Source organism: Homalodisca vitripennis, chromosome X (genome assembly GCF_021130785.1).
Source record: "Homalodisca vitripennis isolate AUS2020 chromosome X, UT_GWSS_2.1, whole genome shotgun sequence".
In the NCBI taxonomy this organism is placed as follows: Eukaryota; Metazoa; Arthropoda; class Insecta; order Hemiptera; family Cicadellidae; genus Homalodisca; species Homalodisca vitripennis.
Window position 1 is genome coordinate 74,267,091 of NC_060215.1, and position 16,324 is coordinate 74,283,414.

The 16,324-nt window shown below is 34.0% G+C and overlaps 1 protein-coding gene across 1 annotated transcript in view; it reads left to right on the top strand.

Annotated features, from left to right (window-relative positions):
• LOC124369478 (Down syndrome cell adhesion molecule-like protein Dscam2) overlaps positions 1 to 16,324 on the top strand; it is a 187,190-nt gene that overhangs the window by 147,280 nt on the left and 23,586 nt on the right. The window contains 3 exon segments of the mRNA XM_046827490.1: positions 10,341 to 10,348; positions 14,663 to 14,810; positions 15,696 to 15,992. Of these exon segments, the coding sequence (XP_046683446.1) occupies positions 10,341 to 10,348; positions 14,663 to 14,810; positions 15,696 to 15,992 (453 nt within the window).

Genomic DNA, 16,324 nt, shown 5'->3' on the forward strand with positions numbered 1-16,324 from the left:
ACAGGGGTATTTTTAAGCCGACCGCATGAAGTACTAATTATTAAATAAATCGTCATTCTCGCTATATTAGGATGTTTATTTAGATTGTCGAAGAATTCTTGGTTTCCAGGATCAGTCTTGAAAGTATTGATTAATTTTTTATAATGTTTACACAACTTGGAGTAACAGCTGATTCTTCTAGTCAGACGCGACTCCCGCCAGTTTCCTCACATGTTTATTTTATTTTTGCTGTCTCGGCTTCCCGCTGTTTTCTCTTTTTCACTGTTCGCTATTTGGTTAGATGAGTGAGTTATGATAACGTAATCTTACTTGGTTGTGTATTATTATTAGGTGAAGTGAATAGTTTACGTTTTCTGTAACCATGGACCCTTCACCGTCTACACTATCTACTAGAAAACCATTTCTGACGATACATTGGAATAGTATATTTGAATGGTAGCCTAAGCTTGGAAGGAAGTACTCAAAAGCGAAAAAACATTTATGTGAGTGGATTTTTGACATTGTACTTTCCCCCGACGATCAATTTATCGTTCTTCTAACACCACAGCGCCGATCAACGCGTGGCGGGTCTGTTTCTTCTTGGTCCAACACGTCGGTTGCAGTAACTAAAGTCTCTATTCTACATCTGTGTAGTACTTGTTGCCTCTACTTCACAGGTTTACTCAGTGTTAACCTCTCCAACACAGCTAAAAAAAAATTTGGATATTAGAACAACAGTTTTTGCTGAGCTTCACAGACCACATGATTTACCTAAGCCCACAAAATACCTGCACATAGGCGTACTAGGCCGGCATAGTTGTCCCTCCTGCTAGTTCAGTGGACTAATGACAATTCCCTCAATGAAAAACTATTGATTACTGTCCTTTCTAAACTAGCACTAAAAATTACCAAATGCAGAAATAATGCACAGAACCTTTAGATTTTTTTTAGTACTTTTTATAAAATGACGAGTTTTCTTGACTTTGCTTACAAACTGAAATAAATGCTCAAGCTCAGTACATAATGGGCGAACTACCGATCATGGGCGTCATTTCACTCAGACTTTTTATAGGACTGGGGTGGCTAAGATCTACTGGGGGGTATATGGAAAATACCCCCCAGTGGTAGGGGGGGTCCGGGGCCCTCCCCTCGGAAAATTGTATAGAAGAACTGGCTTTAACATTTGGTTAGTATTTTAAAGCTTTTTCAAGCTATTTTTACAAAAATTTTACTGCTAACAACTCTAGGCCTATAAACTAATAACTTTTTAATGAACTTGAGCTTTATTAACTAAACCATCAAGGTCCACATAGTGAGGTAATTATTGTTCACGACAAAGATTAGCAAGACAACTCAAAAAGTGTGCGCCAGATTTTAATTTATGTGTGCCTCAGACCCGTTTGTTTTTTATAAAAGGAAAAAATAATCAAGTAAAACATGATCCCAAACAAATATTCATTCACTTTAATTCTATGTAACCAGACTGCATTCCCACAAGTTAGTTTAATAAACCAAAATGAAGGACCTTCTCTTCTTGGCATTGAATTGAAGTCATCAATTACTTTTGAAATGTCTATTTCTACAACTCACTTTTCAATAGCCAAAGAGGGCTAACGAAGACAACCTCTCTGGCCAATAGGAGGTTTCTAGTATAATGTCTTAAACCGACGTAAGCATGGAAAAGGACTCTCTCAACACGATGCACGGAGCTTTCATTGGAATTGTATAGTACACAACGAAAAAGTTCAAAAAGCTATAGGGAAAAACACACTTTTCAAGATGTTTGTTACAGAAAAACGTCAAGCTCTTTACATGGATACTTTTGCTTCTTGAATCCTCCGTTCTGTTAAAAACAGTTTTAGTTCAGACAGAAGAATGAATGGTCATTAGTCTAAAACCTATAGTAGTTACACACATACTTGTACACTGGCTGTGTCTATTTCACTCTTCTTATTTTTTTTTTTTTTTTTTTTTTTTTTTTTTTTTTTTTTTATTTTTTTTTGTATTTTCGAACAACCTAGGAACTATTTGCTTAAGTGGTTAAGTAGCATCTAGGTTGTTTTCTTGAAGGCCTGGCCCTCTATTCTCCTCGCTGTAGGATATATCAATAACTGGCCAAGATGGTGATTGAAAAAACTATTGTAGTACTGTTGTACAGATTCAAATGGAGCATTTACTCCTCACCCCCGATTTTTGAGGGAATTTTTTGCCCTTTCTTGGCAAAGCTCAGGCAAGCTCTTAAACCCGCACCGAGTCTAGTTCAGCAATTTCTGTGCAGTGATTTGAACAACTTGGGTGGAAAAATCATCCTCGTTTCTGAAGGATTTGCAAAAATCTTCAAGTGTGTGTTTTTTTTACAGATTTCTAACAACTTCAAATCACAGGTCCACTGCTTGACTGAAGGGTTCTTTGATCAGTATGGTCACATTGTGTGTTAGAACTCTCTCTGAGTAATTAGAAGTGGTCAAATATACAAGTTGAAGTCCTCCCACTATTTTTCAACAAAGCATTGGGCTCTTGTCCACCCCACTGTCAGGGTCATGTTTTCAGAAATCTCTCGTAGTGTCCGTTAATGAGTGGCATCAAAATTATCTAACAAATGAACGGCACGGCACGTGGAAGCTGGAGTCGACACGGCAAGCCCATCTGGTATCACTCAAAGACTTCAATGTTTCTTGTTCCCTACCACTAAAGCTTTTTGCAACTTTTTTGAATGTTTTTCGCAAAAACAGCATGTCTTTTAGTTTTGAATTTCTCAATGAAATGTTCGTAAAGGACTTTGTACTAAGCCACAAAGAAGGTGTTTTCCTTATTGACATTCAACGCTTGTGCAACAGCTTACAATGCACAAGTTCAAATATATGTGCATTGCAGTGAATTGTACATTGGCTCATGTGTGGGCTGTTTGTATCAATTCTAAGCTGCCATGCTCCTTTGTAGGGACCGCCTCTATGTTCGAAAGCCCACATCATAGCACTGAGCACGAGAGATGTTTTAAATATCTCAAGTCCAGTGAAATCAAAAACGTTCCTTAAGTACATTTGCCAGTAGTATCGCCATCAGTTCTTCTAGCACGGTAAAAAAACCCCCCAAACGGTACTCAATGAACTTCTAGTTTAATCGATTAACATGTTCTCAAGGACAATTAGACTACTGCTTGCATCGTTGCCTTTGCATATGTGCTTTGGGTCTCAATCAGCTAATAATGGCAAAAACATTTTGCATCTTTATAACTTCTTTGGCAATGGTGGCAAACTTAATTTTGTTTCCCCAAATTATGGACAGAAGCTTCATTCTGGAAAAAGTCGCTGAAGTATAATTGAATAATTTTTGCGAATGCTCTACAAAAAAAAGGAAAAAAAAAAAATTTGTTTTACCTAAACTAGTTAATCTTTGGAAACGAAACAAAAGCCTCATTCAGCTCCAAACAAAAGTTTCCTCTGTTTTTTTGAATCTGTAGATTCGTCATGAACTCTTTAGAAGCAATAGATTGTCTCCCACAAAATAATCAGGGATATCAACACAAAAAGTGCCATCTAAGTTACAAATCTGTTTTCTTGTACTTCTTCTGAATACTTTTTGATTTACTTTTTCAATAAACAGTGCCACTTTTGTTCGGTCTCCTCCTTAAAGAACTGAGAGTTATTGTGTTACTACTTACTCGATGCGAGTTTACTCTTTTTCATTGATTTTTCAAAATACTTTTACAGCTTTTCTTCCATTTTGGGAAAAACCCACTGAGTGTATAACTACATAAAGACTTCTGCATTTTTTTTCTCTTTGGGCTGTAAAAACGAAACGGCAAGGCAGAAACAGAACGCTTTGTCAGTATAGAGGACTTGTTAATTCCAGCCAAGGATTACAGTTGTATACCACTCTGGCCCTAAATTTCCTACCCATCCGTTTTTAGGGAGAAAATTTAATTCTCGTAGGTTGAATGAATGAGCCTTCCCTAAAAAAACTCCGTTTAGGCCAAAATGGGGCCATGAGCAGGGATCACGTTTATTTAATTTAACAGTGGATTGTCCAATTTGACAGATAGAATCTAGAGGAAACAGTAGAGACTCTTGCACATTCATCTGTTAGGTAGTGTAGTTGTGGGGATTTCATTCATTTGCTAGTTGTGAGTTGGTTAACTGAGTCCGATGACTAATCTAAAACGTCTACATACAGCCGGATTATCTGGTTCATAGTTCCAAAACAACTCCTTCTGGTAGTTTCATCTTCTAAACCGTTTCTTTTTGTTTGCTGGCCTGAGCTAAAGTAGGGACAGCAACGAACTCTGCCCTTTTTTGTTTGTTCTCTCTGAGACCTGAAAAAAAACCCCATGTTAAGAATAAGCAATAAGAACATTTAAAATAATGGCAAAATGACTACTGAGAACACAGGAGTCCTAAACCTAAAAATTAATACAGAGTTTTAATATAAACATGCAATAGGCTTTTGCACAATTTTTATTGATTTTGGGCGCTATTGTGTTGTGACACTATTTCTCAATCTCTTTGTTTTTGACATCGTTACCATTGATAGGGGATTGAAAAGGGCAACAAAAAAGATGCCCTGACAATTTGACTTCAAGTTTATGGTTTTTCATTACAAATTTAGGTTAAGGGAAATTTTATATATGGCAATCATAAATTTGAAACTAATGATTGAATTAAAATTGGTAATTAACTTTGGTACTGAATATGGATATTTGTATTAGATAGAAAAAACCATGGCCACAAGTTTGGAAGTTAAGATCGGCTCAACTAAAGCATTCTCGAGATATAAATAAATAATTTAATAAAAACAAAATGGTAGAATATCTAAAAAAACGTGTGTTTTTGAAGAAAAACCATTATTCTTCATTTTTACTTTATTTTTGATTTATCTACCCAAAGTTTTGTTTTGGTTAATTTTAGGGAAATTTATTGTGTAAAAATCTTGTATCGGAATAAACAACAGCCTAACCAGCCATATGGAGATAAAAACAGTCATAAACTTTTTATTTGCATACTTGTAAACTGTACTTTAAAGAAGCTGTAGGCGTAACACGGAAAACCCAAGTCTGCCTACATTACCAGGTTTCGAAATAGGTTTAAAGATTTGCTATTAATCTGGTATTTCTTATTAAACATAATCTTTTCTTTGCCTAAAGATAAAGTTTCATTTAGGTGCCTTACTCTACGATGTTTGATTGTAAAAACATGTATTTTAAATAATTGCAGAGACCATTAAAAAGGTATCTGGATGGATGTTCCACTAATTATTTTGTATGACCTTTTCTAGTCATTGGGCTCTTCGAACTACAAACGTCTGCAGGCCTGACAGCTCACGGCACGGCAAATGCAACAAACAGCTTTGTCAACAACAGGACGCGGGGGAGGGGAGGGAGTTATTAAAATGGACAGTAACATAAAAAACCTGAAATAGTGGGTATAAGCTGAAATTACATGAATTTTCAGGGTTGATATTGGATGGTATCGTTGTTATTCTTTACAAATTATATAGGTTAAAGGTAGTTGTTGCGTTTAAAATGTGATGTTATCTTATGACCTCGGTATAAAAGCATTTAGGTGGCCAAACAAACAAAAATTAAACCTAGTATTCCATTACCGGTACTATAAAACAAGAGCCTACTTCCTCTATATATTTGCAAAAAACTTCTCCTTAACCCAACCAATTACGACCTACTAAAATGTCTTTTAAAACAACTAAAACCATAAACCGTAACATTGCGCAGAACTTAACTGGGCAGAACTAATACAAGTTAGATAGTTGAGGTTATGTTTTTTGGGGGCCATTTATTGAAATCTAGTTCAGGTAAAAAAGATTTTTCTATTTTTTCAGCATGTACGGCCTAGTTAGAATGTAAAACAAAAGATGGGGAAACTCCAGAAAACTGACCAACACCTAAAGTTTAACCGCTACGAAATAAGAACATAAACTGAACTAAACCTTTTACCATCTCTTAGTGTCATGCATCAAATCATTCGACGGTTCACTTGAAATGATAATTCAACATCGTACTGCAACTGCTACTAATCGAATACATCTACATGAGGAGTAAGGCTTAAATGTAGGCCAGGCGACACGAGCAGAACGTTGTCTAGCTTCCTAGCTGTAAAGAAACAATCATACTACAACAGGTGCACCGAGTCCTGTTAGCCAAACTTCTCCCTCGCCCAAACTGTGTATTACAGAGTTTTGTTGTTTTGCCGTTTAAAGACGGCAGACGAGAAGCAGGCCTAACACTTGGCTTCATTCTACGACTCTTCACTAGCATTTAATTGTCCTTATTTCATTTCGCAGAAATTCTACTACACTCAATATTTTCATTTTAAGTTTTTGATTTACTAAGTTTTTAAAAGAAGTGCTATCTTTTCTGTGCTAAACTAACGTAAATCAAAATGTAATGGAGGAATTTGATAAGGGGGAGTTTTAAAAGGTTCCCTATTGGTTAGACTTGTATTTTCCAGTTTTAAGTAAGTTATATGTAAATTATTTTTAGACATTTACTTCAAAAATTCTGGGGGTGGCAAAATACGGGCCTCCACAATTCTGGTGGTGGCATACACACTCCCCAGCCTTGCCCTTGCCCACCCACAAATTAACGCCTTTGCTACCCGATCATAAGACCTCACTCTTCAAATATAAAATTTTGGTGCGATTGTTGACCAGGAGGGAGTAAAAATATTTATGTTGGGCCTATTGATTATCATATTGGGTTCTCTCTCAGTGCCCTAGAATGATAAGGAGACTATTGGAAAGTACTCATAAGGACTTTACAAAACATTCCATTTGTTTTTTCAAGCGAGTATAATGAGACTGAAATTTGAGGTTTTTTTTCTGTATTATGCAGATGCTTGCTATTGTTTGCTCTAGGCAATCCGTTTTTGGTGGATAGAGCCAGATACAGATGACCGAACCCCCTTACATACCAATAAATTTAGGCCGGTTGTAGATCCACTTTAACAAACACTATCGGAAATAAAAAAAAGCTATTTATCGGAACCAGGGCGGGGGAACTTTGCTCATTGACTTGAGTCTATGGTGTTTATATGAGCGGGGGAAGACTAACATTTTCCCCCTGCCAGGTCATCAAGAACAATAAAGAACCATAAAATTATTGGTATAAAGCTATTATGTACTTACAGAAACCCAAATGAGACTTGTCATCAACTTTGCTTGTGGTATGCCGGAGTCAATAGATTTTGAGACCTTGGAAGGTGGTCTTGACTTAAGGTCATGGCGGTATATCATGGACAAGTTGATTTATAATAGCTTTGGACTTGTCTTAAAGAGCTAACTTGACGCAGAAAAACCTACTCTACTAAGGAACCCTCAGGAGCCTAAACGTCAAACAAAATACACCCTTCCGAGGTTGTAAAGTACCCAAGGCTAAGCTCGCACGTGGGGAGTGTAACATGACTACTACGCTGATGGAAGTTGCAATTGGTAAAAATGGCATGACAAAAGAGTATGTAACGTTTTTATTTTAAAACAGAGCATGTTTTTTGAACATGGAAGAAGAGTGTAAGCAAATATAAACGAGGTTGAAACTACAAATGAAACCCACAGCCATAGTTGAATTGAATACATAAGTACATGGAAAGGGAGTTGATCGTCAAGATATCAGGATGTTGGCTTATTACCCCGTCACACGAAAAAACCACATGAGATGGTAACAAAAAACTTGGCATTCACATCATTCGAAAATGATGGTCGGTTGAATTCGATACATTGATGTTCAAGAGCCATTCTGGATTACAGCAATCTGTCTCTGTATGACTATCGATTTTATGTCTTTTTGTGTGTGGTTTGAACGACCTACTTACCACCTGATTATGTTCTCTCAAAAATCGAGAATATGGAGAAGTAGACATCCAACCAAATCCAGGAATGTCATTTTGCATCTTAAGATGCCTGCTGCTTCCTAGTGGAAGGACCCAACGAAAGAGATGCTGTTTGTGTCTACGAAAAAGGGAAGAGGAAAGCACACGATCTTCTACTGTCACCAAATGTCACCGGGGACAGCCTGGTCTGTCTGCTCTGGGAAGCTTGTTCTTGTGTCAAGTTTTTTTTATTGTTTTACAGTGTGACTAGTTGAACGAATACGTGAACTTCTTTCTGAAATAGGCGAATACATAAAACATAGTTCGAAGTATTCAATATATTCCAATTGTTGTGTTTTTAGAGTTATTACAAAACAGTGAATTGTTGCTAGTAATGCGGCTTTTCATTCATCTACAATAATCTGTTATTGTAAGGTATTTGATGTGATTTGATTGATTTCAGTCCAACCAAACAGTGTGGTATAAAATAGCAGATCTATTTTTTTAGTGATTATATAAAAAAAACAATAGTTATGTTTCCCCCCCCCCCACCCCCCCCCCCCCCCACCCCCCCCCCCCCCCACCCCCCCCCCCCCCCACCCCCCCCCCCCCCCACCCCCCCCCCCCCCCACCCCCCCACTTTATTTATCTCTACTCTCATAACCTCCGTTGTCTCTACTATTTTATTGTTTAACTCACCTCTCATCTGTTCCATGTCTCGTTTTAACTGCTCATTACTTCTTTGAATTTCCTTTTTTAGTTCCTCATTATTCTGATCTATTTTTATAATTCAGATCCCTTAATCCCTCATTATTTTTATCCATCTTTTCATTCAAGTCCTTCCTTAATTCCTCATTAGTTTTCTTTAACTCCTCATTATTTTTATCCATCTTTTCATTCAGACTATTCATCATAGTCCTCATGAATGCAATAAGACCTTCATCCCTATCAACTCCTACTGGACTACTGACTCTGCTAACCTCATTCTCTAATGAATTTCTGTCATCTGTTGTCGACACCTCCTGTTCTACTGTATTAGGGGGACGACAGCATATAAATAATTGGAAAAACTTTGAACAATTTTATAGGAGTTTAAAGGGAAAATATTGGTCCAAAGGAGAACAGAAAAAATTTGAAAAAGAACTACAAATGTTTAATGGATTATGTTTGTATTATACAAAGTTTCAAAGACATTATGGCTATTTAATAGGACAGTTTAAATCATTTATTGAGTAATAAAATAGAATGGAAGTGGACAGAAAAAGAAGAAAAGGCATTTGGACAAATTAAAAACAGAATTTTTAAATGCAGTCATTTTAAAACATCCAGATTTTAACAAACCATTTTATTTAAATACAGATGCAAGTGACCTTAACATTAGTGGAATATTATATCAGTTAGATGAAATCAATGAGGGAACAGGTGATATCATTTTTATAGCAAGGCTTTAACACAAGCGCAAAAATTTTACACGATCACAGAAAAGGAACTGTTAGCTGTAGTATTAACTTTGTAAAAAATTTAGATCATATTTAATAGGACATCCCAGAGTGATAGTGAGAACAGATCATAAAGCATTGACATTCTTAAAAAGTTGTAAATTAACAAATGGTAGATTGTTGAGATGGACTTTAGCATTACAAGAGTTTAATCTTGAAATAGAATTTGTTAAAGGGAAAGAGAGCATTCCAGCAGACATACTGTCAAGGATTACACAAAAGGATAGTCAGAATTCAGTAGAAAAATACAGTATCAAGGTTTTGTACAACAAAATTGATTTAGGTTTTAAAGATAGTGAGATAAAGGAAATATTAAAGAATCTAGATAAAAAACAAGAACAGGATGAGTATTTGAGAGATATAAAAAATATCTTAAATGACAGCGAAGGAGTTCATTATGGAAAAATAAATAAAATATTTATGGAGTATAGAGGGATAATTTTTAAGAGAAAGGATGAAAATAGTGATGTATGGAAAGTATGTATTCCAGAAGGTATTAAAAAGGATTTAGTTAATTTTACACATTTAAAATATGGACATTTAGGAGGTCATAAAATATTTAATATACTTAAAGAGTATTGTATTTTTAAGAATATGGAAAGAAGTGTAAAGGAACAGTTAAAAAAGTGTATATTGTGCCAAAAGAGTAAACATGGGAATGCAAGACAAGAAGGTAGACAAATGAATATAATATCTCAGAATGTGCTAGACTTGGTGTCAATAGATTTGATAGGTCCATTACCAAAGGGAAGAGGAAATGTACAATACATATTAACAATGGTAGATGTTTTTTTCAAAATTTGTGAAATTATATGCCATAAAGAAACCAAACAGTAGAAGTGTATTAAGTAAAGTAACTAAAGAGTTTATACCTCAAGTAGGAAAAATGAAAGCAATAGTCAGCGACAATGGTCCATGTTTTAATTCAAATTTGTGGAACACAACTCTTAATAACTTAGATATTAAAGTTTATCACAGTACACCTTATCACCCACAAAGTTCAATAGTGGAAAGGACAAAATAAAGAAGTAAATAAAATTTGTAGGATATATTGTCATAAAAGACACACTCAATGGCCTGACATTCTGTTATTTGCTGAACATGTGTTTAAACAATTCAGTACAGGACACCATTGAAGCAATACCATATGAAGTAATGTTTGGAAGAAGATCTGATAATTTTCTAAGTAAAATAAATTAAATTTCCAATTGAATGTAAATTTAATCATTTGAATAAAATTAGAATGGTAAGGGAAAACTTAATAAGTAAAAGCAGAAGAAAAAAGGAATAAAAGACATGATAAGAAATTAAATCCAATTAAGTATAGAATAGGTGACAAAGTATTAGTAAAAAAACCATATTTTATCAAATGCATTAGATAAGAAGATTAAAAAAATATTTCTTACTTTATGAAGGACCATATGTAATCGCAGGCATTAAAAGAGAAAATGCATATGCATTAACCAGACTAGACAATAATGAATTCTTTGGGATCCGTAATGTAAGGGAACTAAAGAGGTTCATAGAATAAGAGTATGAAAACTCTTCAAGTGTGAATGACCATACTGATGCTGAATGAGACCATTTTATTTAAGAAATTTTTAAAACATGGTCTATAAACTGGCTTGTGTGAATGGCATGAATGTACAGAGAAGCACATAAAAAACAATACATGCTTATGAAATAAAAACTTGTGACCTTCTCTTTAATGAAATGTGCCAATAAAAGAATAACCCCTCCAATTATATAAATATTTTTTTTTTACCTGTCAAAATTTAACCTTGAGGGGAATAAGCCAGTTTTTCTTTAAAAATATTGTAGGCTCCCATGTAGTCAGCCTATGCCCCGTCATAATAATGACAAATAAACCTTTTCTAAAAACGGGCTGACATACATAAAAATATCTGACCTTAACGGTCAGATAAAACAATAAAAAATATAAAATTCATTTGAACCAAAAAAACTGACAATAATAGTCAGATTAGTATAGGGTTGTATAAATATTTAGAATAAGATGTGACAAGGATAATGTAATATAGTATATAGTGTATGTAATATGTTTCCAGTAGGAGATGACAATATAAGGATATTACAATATTGTTTATCAGTAAGAATATATTTAGGATTTTTACAAGGTATTTGTGTATTATTATAACTTGTAAGTGCATAATCTAATAGAGTTAACTTGTATTGAACATTATGTTATGTGAAATGGACACATTAAACATTATATTCAAAACGTATAGAGGTTACATGTATTCAATTTAAAAATATTTAAAACTTTAGTACTGTTCTTATATATATATATATATATATATATATATATATATATATATATTATATATATATATATATATATATATATATATATATATATATATATATTCATTGATATTTGTATTAATTTGTAATTTGTGTAATCATTTAATATTAATTGTAATTTGTGTAGCTGATTTATATATTCATTGATATTTGTATTAATTGTAATTTGTGTAATTGATTTATATGTACATTGTAATTTGTGTAATCATTTAATATTAATTGTAATTTGTGTAGCTGATTTATATATTCATTGATATTTGTATTAATTGTAATTTGTGTAATTGATTTATATGTACACTGTAATTTGTGTAAACATTTAATACATTGTAATTTGTGTAATATGATTGTAAGCATTTGCTTTGATATTTTACTTTCTTTTAAATGAATACTTTTAAACAAAATTATCAAGAAATTTAAATAATAGCTTAATTGGACAAAAATTTAAAAGATTTAATTGGAGGAGAAATATAAATTGATAACAAATATGTGATCAATTTATATTTGGGGGTTGATTTTTGATGTGAGTTCCACGTTCTGGTGCCAATTTGATGTGTGTCTCAGGTTATAGCGCCATTTTGCTTTGTGTCACCCCCACGTTGGTTGCGATAATTTGCTGAAAGCCCTTTACTTTGACTGCGTCAATTTGCTGCGGATCCCCTCGACGTGGTTGTGTCAATTTATTGATAGTCGGTTCTTTAGAGTTGTTGACTCACCATGTAGTTGTACGCCTTTTGTCACCAGTGGCACGTTGTTGTACCATGTTGCTCATCATGGTATCGGTCGCCATCTTGCCCAATGCTAGCTGTATTCCCTTGGTACTACTCAAAACTTATTAAATTTGAACGTCTCTGGTGTTATCACCAGAGACAAGTCTGTGTGTATGTCAGGGTTCCAAAATATGTTAAGTAATGATTATAAAATTTAATATCACTCCATCACACATTTTATAAAAGGGATATTCAAAGAAAGTCAAACCAAGTGACCACGAGATTAATTTATTAAATGTCACACTCTCAACACATATTATAATTTCACTCACCTTGCAATGCTTTGATAATTTAAAAGTCTAAAACAATATCCCATCCTTGATTAAATTTCAATACACTATATAACAGATCACTACTATCCCAGGAGAATCAACACAACCTCCTTGCTTCAAGTCTGGTGAGAGAAGACCGAATCTCCGTATAAAACTGGATTACCGACTCAAAACAATACTCATCCCCTCTCTCGTTCAAATCAGCGTCTTCACGAATAAATATAATTTGATTCTTTTCTTATAATTGTCGAAATTTATCACGTTTATTATAATTAATCAATTTAAGTCTTTCTATTTTCTTTTTATTATTTTTTCAAAGCTTTTTATTTAAATTTTTAGCAACATGTGCTTTATGACGTCATCAATATACAAGTCATTCATCCCACAATTGGCTTTTCTGCGTAATTCTATTTAGTGCTTTTGTAAAACATGAATTTTGGTTATGTTTACTTCATTTTAATTAATCAAATCTTTTCCCGTATAAAGTTCAATAAATTTCTTCGTTATTAGTTAAATAAATTTCAATTCCGACAACATGTGATTCACTGACGTCACAGTCTGCCGATTCATTGACGTCACAGTCTGCCAATTCCCCGCGAATATTCAAATGTCGTAATTTGATCTGTTACAAGTTTCATCTATTTGACAATAGTTATTACCTATTTCCTAAGCATTTTTATTATTTATTTAACAACATACATAGTAATTCTTGGGATTCATTTGATACTGTTATACTGGTTGTTATCACTGAGTTCATACATTCATATTTTATCGTTAACAGGTTTCTATTTCTTTTTTAATCTATTACAGAAAATGTATTGATATTTTATAAATAAAGGACAGAGCCACAAGACTGTCAAACTTATCAAACAGAATAAGTGAGGGAGTTATATAGTATGATGTATGCATTATTAAGGATCTGACAGTCTTCTGGAAGTCGTGTCATTGTCTGTCCATCAATATAACTTTTGATAGAAAGGTACTACAGACTTAAAACTTGGCACATAGTTTCCTCATGGTCCTAGGACAAACTCTTTTAATTTTGATCATCATCAATGCGGAACCTAAAGTAAAAGAGCAATATGTCCAACTGTTTGTCCTCTTGTGCATTATATCTTTGGTTATGTTTCGTCGGGACCTTCAATATTTGATTGGATGCTAACTTATTGGGCTTACTTTTAGTATTAATACTAAGTAGTGGAAACATATTATTAACTAAAGGTTTTTCAAAAAGATTTGTTATGTAAATTAATAAGGAATATCAGTGGTGAATAAACTGTGTATGCACTATCTACTATTATATCTTCAAGATACTATGACTAGGAATTAATTTGTAATTATCAATGCACCAATCTGTATCATGTTTTGAATTTGACTGTATCTAAAAAATACTATTCATTGATTATTTATTGGACCACAATTATTGACTACCAGTGTTAGGATATGATTATCAATATATCATTCTTGTTCTATCAAATTATTACATCAATCACAAGCAATTGTTCTATGTGAATTTTTATATTCAGATCAAAATATATATATACAGACTGAAATTTTAACATGATTCAGCTGTACAAAGCAATATGTACTTTGTTTAAAGAGAGGTCACTCCCATTTTTATCCTTATTCTGAATGTCCTCGTGGGCCACTGGACTATGGGAGGATCTCATTAAACAGAATAAGAGGTAGTGTATGTACAGTACAAGGTCAACAATAGTGATAAAAAGTGCTATGGTCACAGTCAGGATTTCAACCTGTGCTATCTTGAACTCAGATCCAAAATAAGACACCTTAGACTATGCGGCTACTGGCACTCTCTACATGTGTCAATTATGATTCTGAAAATAAGTAAAGAAATTCTGTATTTTGCCCCATAAAAATACGTTAATATTGTAATTAAATAAATTAAAATCCAGATGAATTTTTTTTAACACTTTTTTCACAGAAGAAATGCTTATATATTGTAGTAACTTTTATTTTCTGATATGTGTGTCCAGGTCACATAGAGGCTGAAAACTAAGGTCACATCAGAACTGACCACAGAACTATATGGTCTACAGAAGTATGCCAACTACAGTGTTATTATGTGGGCATTTACACAAGTTGGAGATGGAGTGAAAAGTCGACCAATCTTTTGTATGACAGAGGAAGATGGTAATCTATTTTAAAATTAGGATTGGTTTTAAGTAAAATTACTCCTGTTCATATTAATATAAACAGAAGTATTCATACAAATGTCAATAATAACTAAGTATATTCTATTTAATTATGGATATTATTACCTATGTATATTTATAAAAATTTATCTTTACACATCTCAATTGGTTCATTTGCCTCTGACTCACTTCTGGTAATGGCTCATTGGCCTTGAGATTGGGGGTTACGGTGTTGAGTTTGACTAATAATAATGGCAGTGATTGCACCTGCAAGATGTGTATGTGGAGCTGATATATTGGCTCAACAGGCTTAGTTGAAACCTCCTGTGTTTCCACTATATCAGTGAGAGAAATATCCAGCTGATATTGGCTGATCCCACTTCAAGGTTAATGGATTGGATAAAGTCTAATAGAGTATCTGATAGTTCCTTGTGGTTATCCTTAGTCTTGAATACTCGTACTGACTAAAAAAACGTCCTAATCAGCAGTAGTGAGATAGTCGATATACTTGTCCAGACAGGTGAAAGAAAGCATTATCCCTTATTCCACCGCCTCTACTAAGTAAATTCCAAGTTATGTACTTGAGCTGTATACTGGCCCGTACTGAGACCGGTTTTTTCTGACAATTTTACCAGGGCCTGAACTAGGCCTTACCACATGTATATTTGAAGGGACCGTGTGGATGGACAGTAACTAAACTGCGCTGTAGTGGGACATGACTGGACTTGGCTGAATATCTTTTTTATTGGTCCACCAAAGCTGAGTACGGACCTGGGTATATAACGAGACACAGCAAGATACAAAGATATGACATAATTTTTTGGGGATTTTGTAATGCACAACCATTCTAAACAACTCTAAAATAAAACTGTAAAATGATTAGTTCCAGAGGCTCCAGCTGGTATCAAAGTGATGGTGGGATCTCCGACTTCACTAATTGTGAGCTGGGCACTCCCAGCAAGGACCAATGGCAAGTTGACCAGCTACACTCTCTATTCTCGCATTCTGGAGGGAGGTCGTGAAAGGGACTCCACTAAGAAAAAACTGCCACCTACACAGACTCACTATCAAACATCAGAACTGAGAAAGGGAGAGGCATATGAGTTTTGGGTGACGGCTTTTACCAAGGTCGGAGAGGGACAAAGTACCCAGGTTGTTTATTCAACAATATCAAATAGAGGTTTGTATACCCTCTAATTCATGTAGTTCAGTTTTCTACATATTGATTCCATACTTTTCTTTTCCAATCTTTGTTTTATACATATTCCTAAACAGTTCTTTCTCCTAAAATTCATCAAAGCAATGGCAACGAAAAGCATAAAATAGTTTTATAAGTTTCTTAAGATAACTATGTGTTACATAGCAAATATTTAATAAAATTTTAAATTAATTACAAAATAATACTTTAAGGCTTACTAACTTATTTAAAGTTCACCCTTTTAAAATGTACCTTGTAAATTTAAAATTTAAAATTAAACATTTACATTTAAAATTTATAATTAAATTTAAATT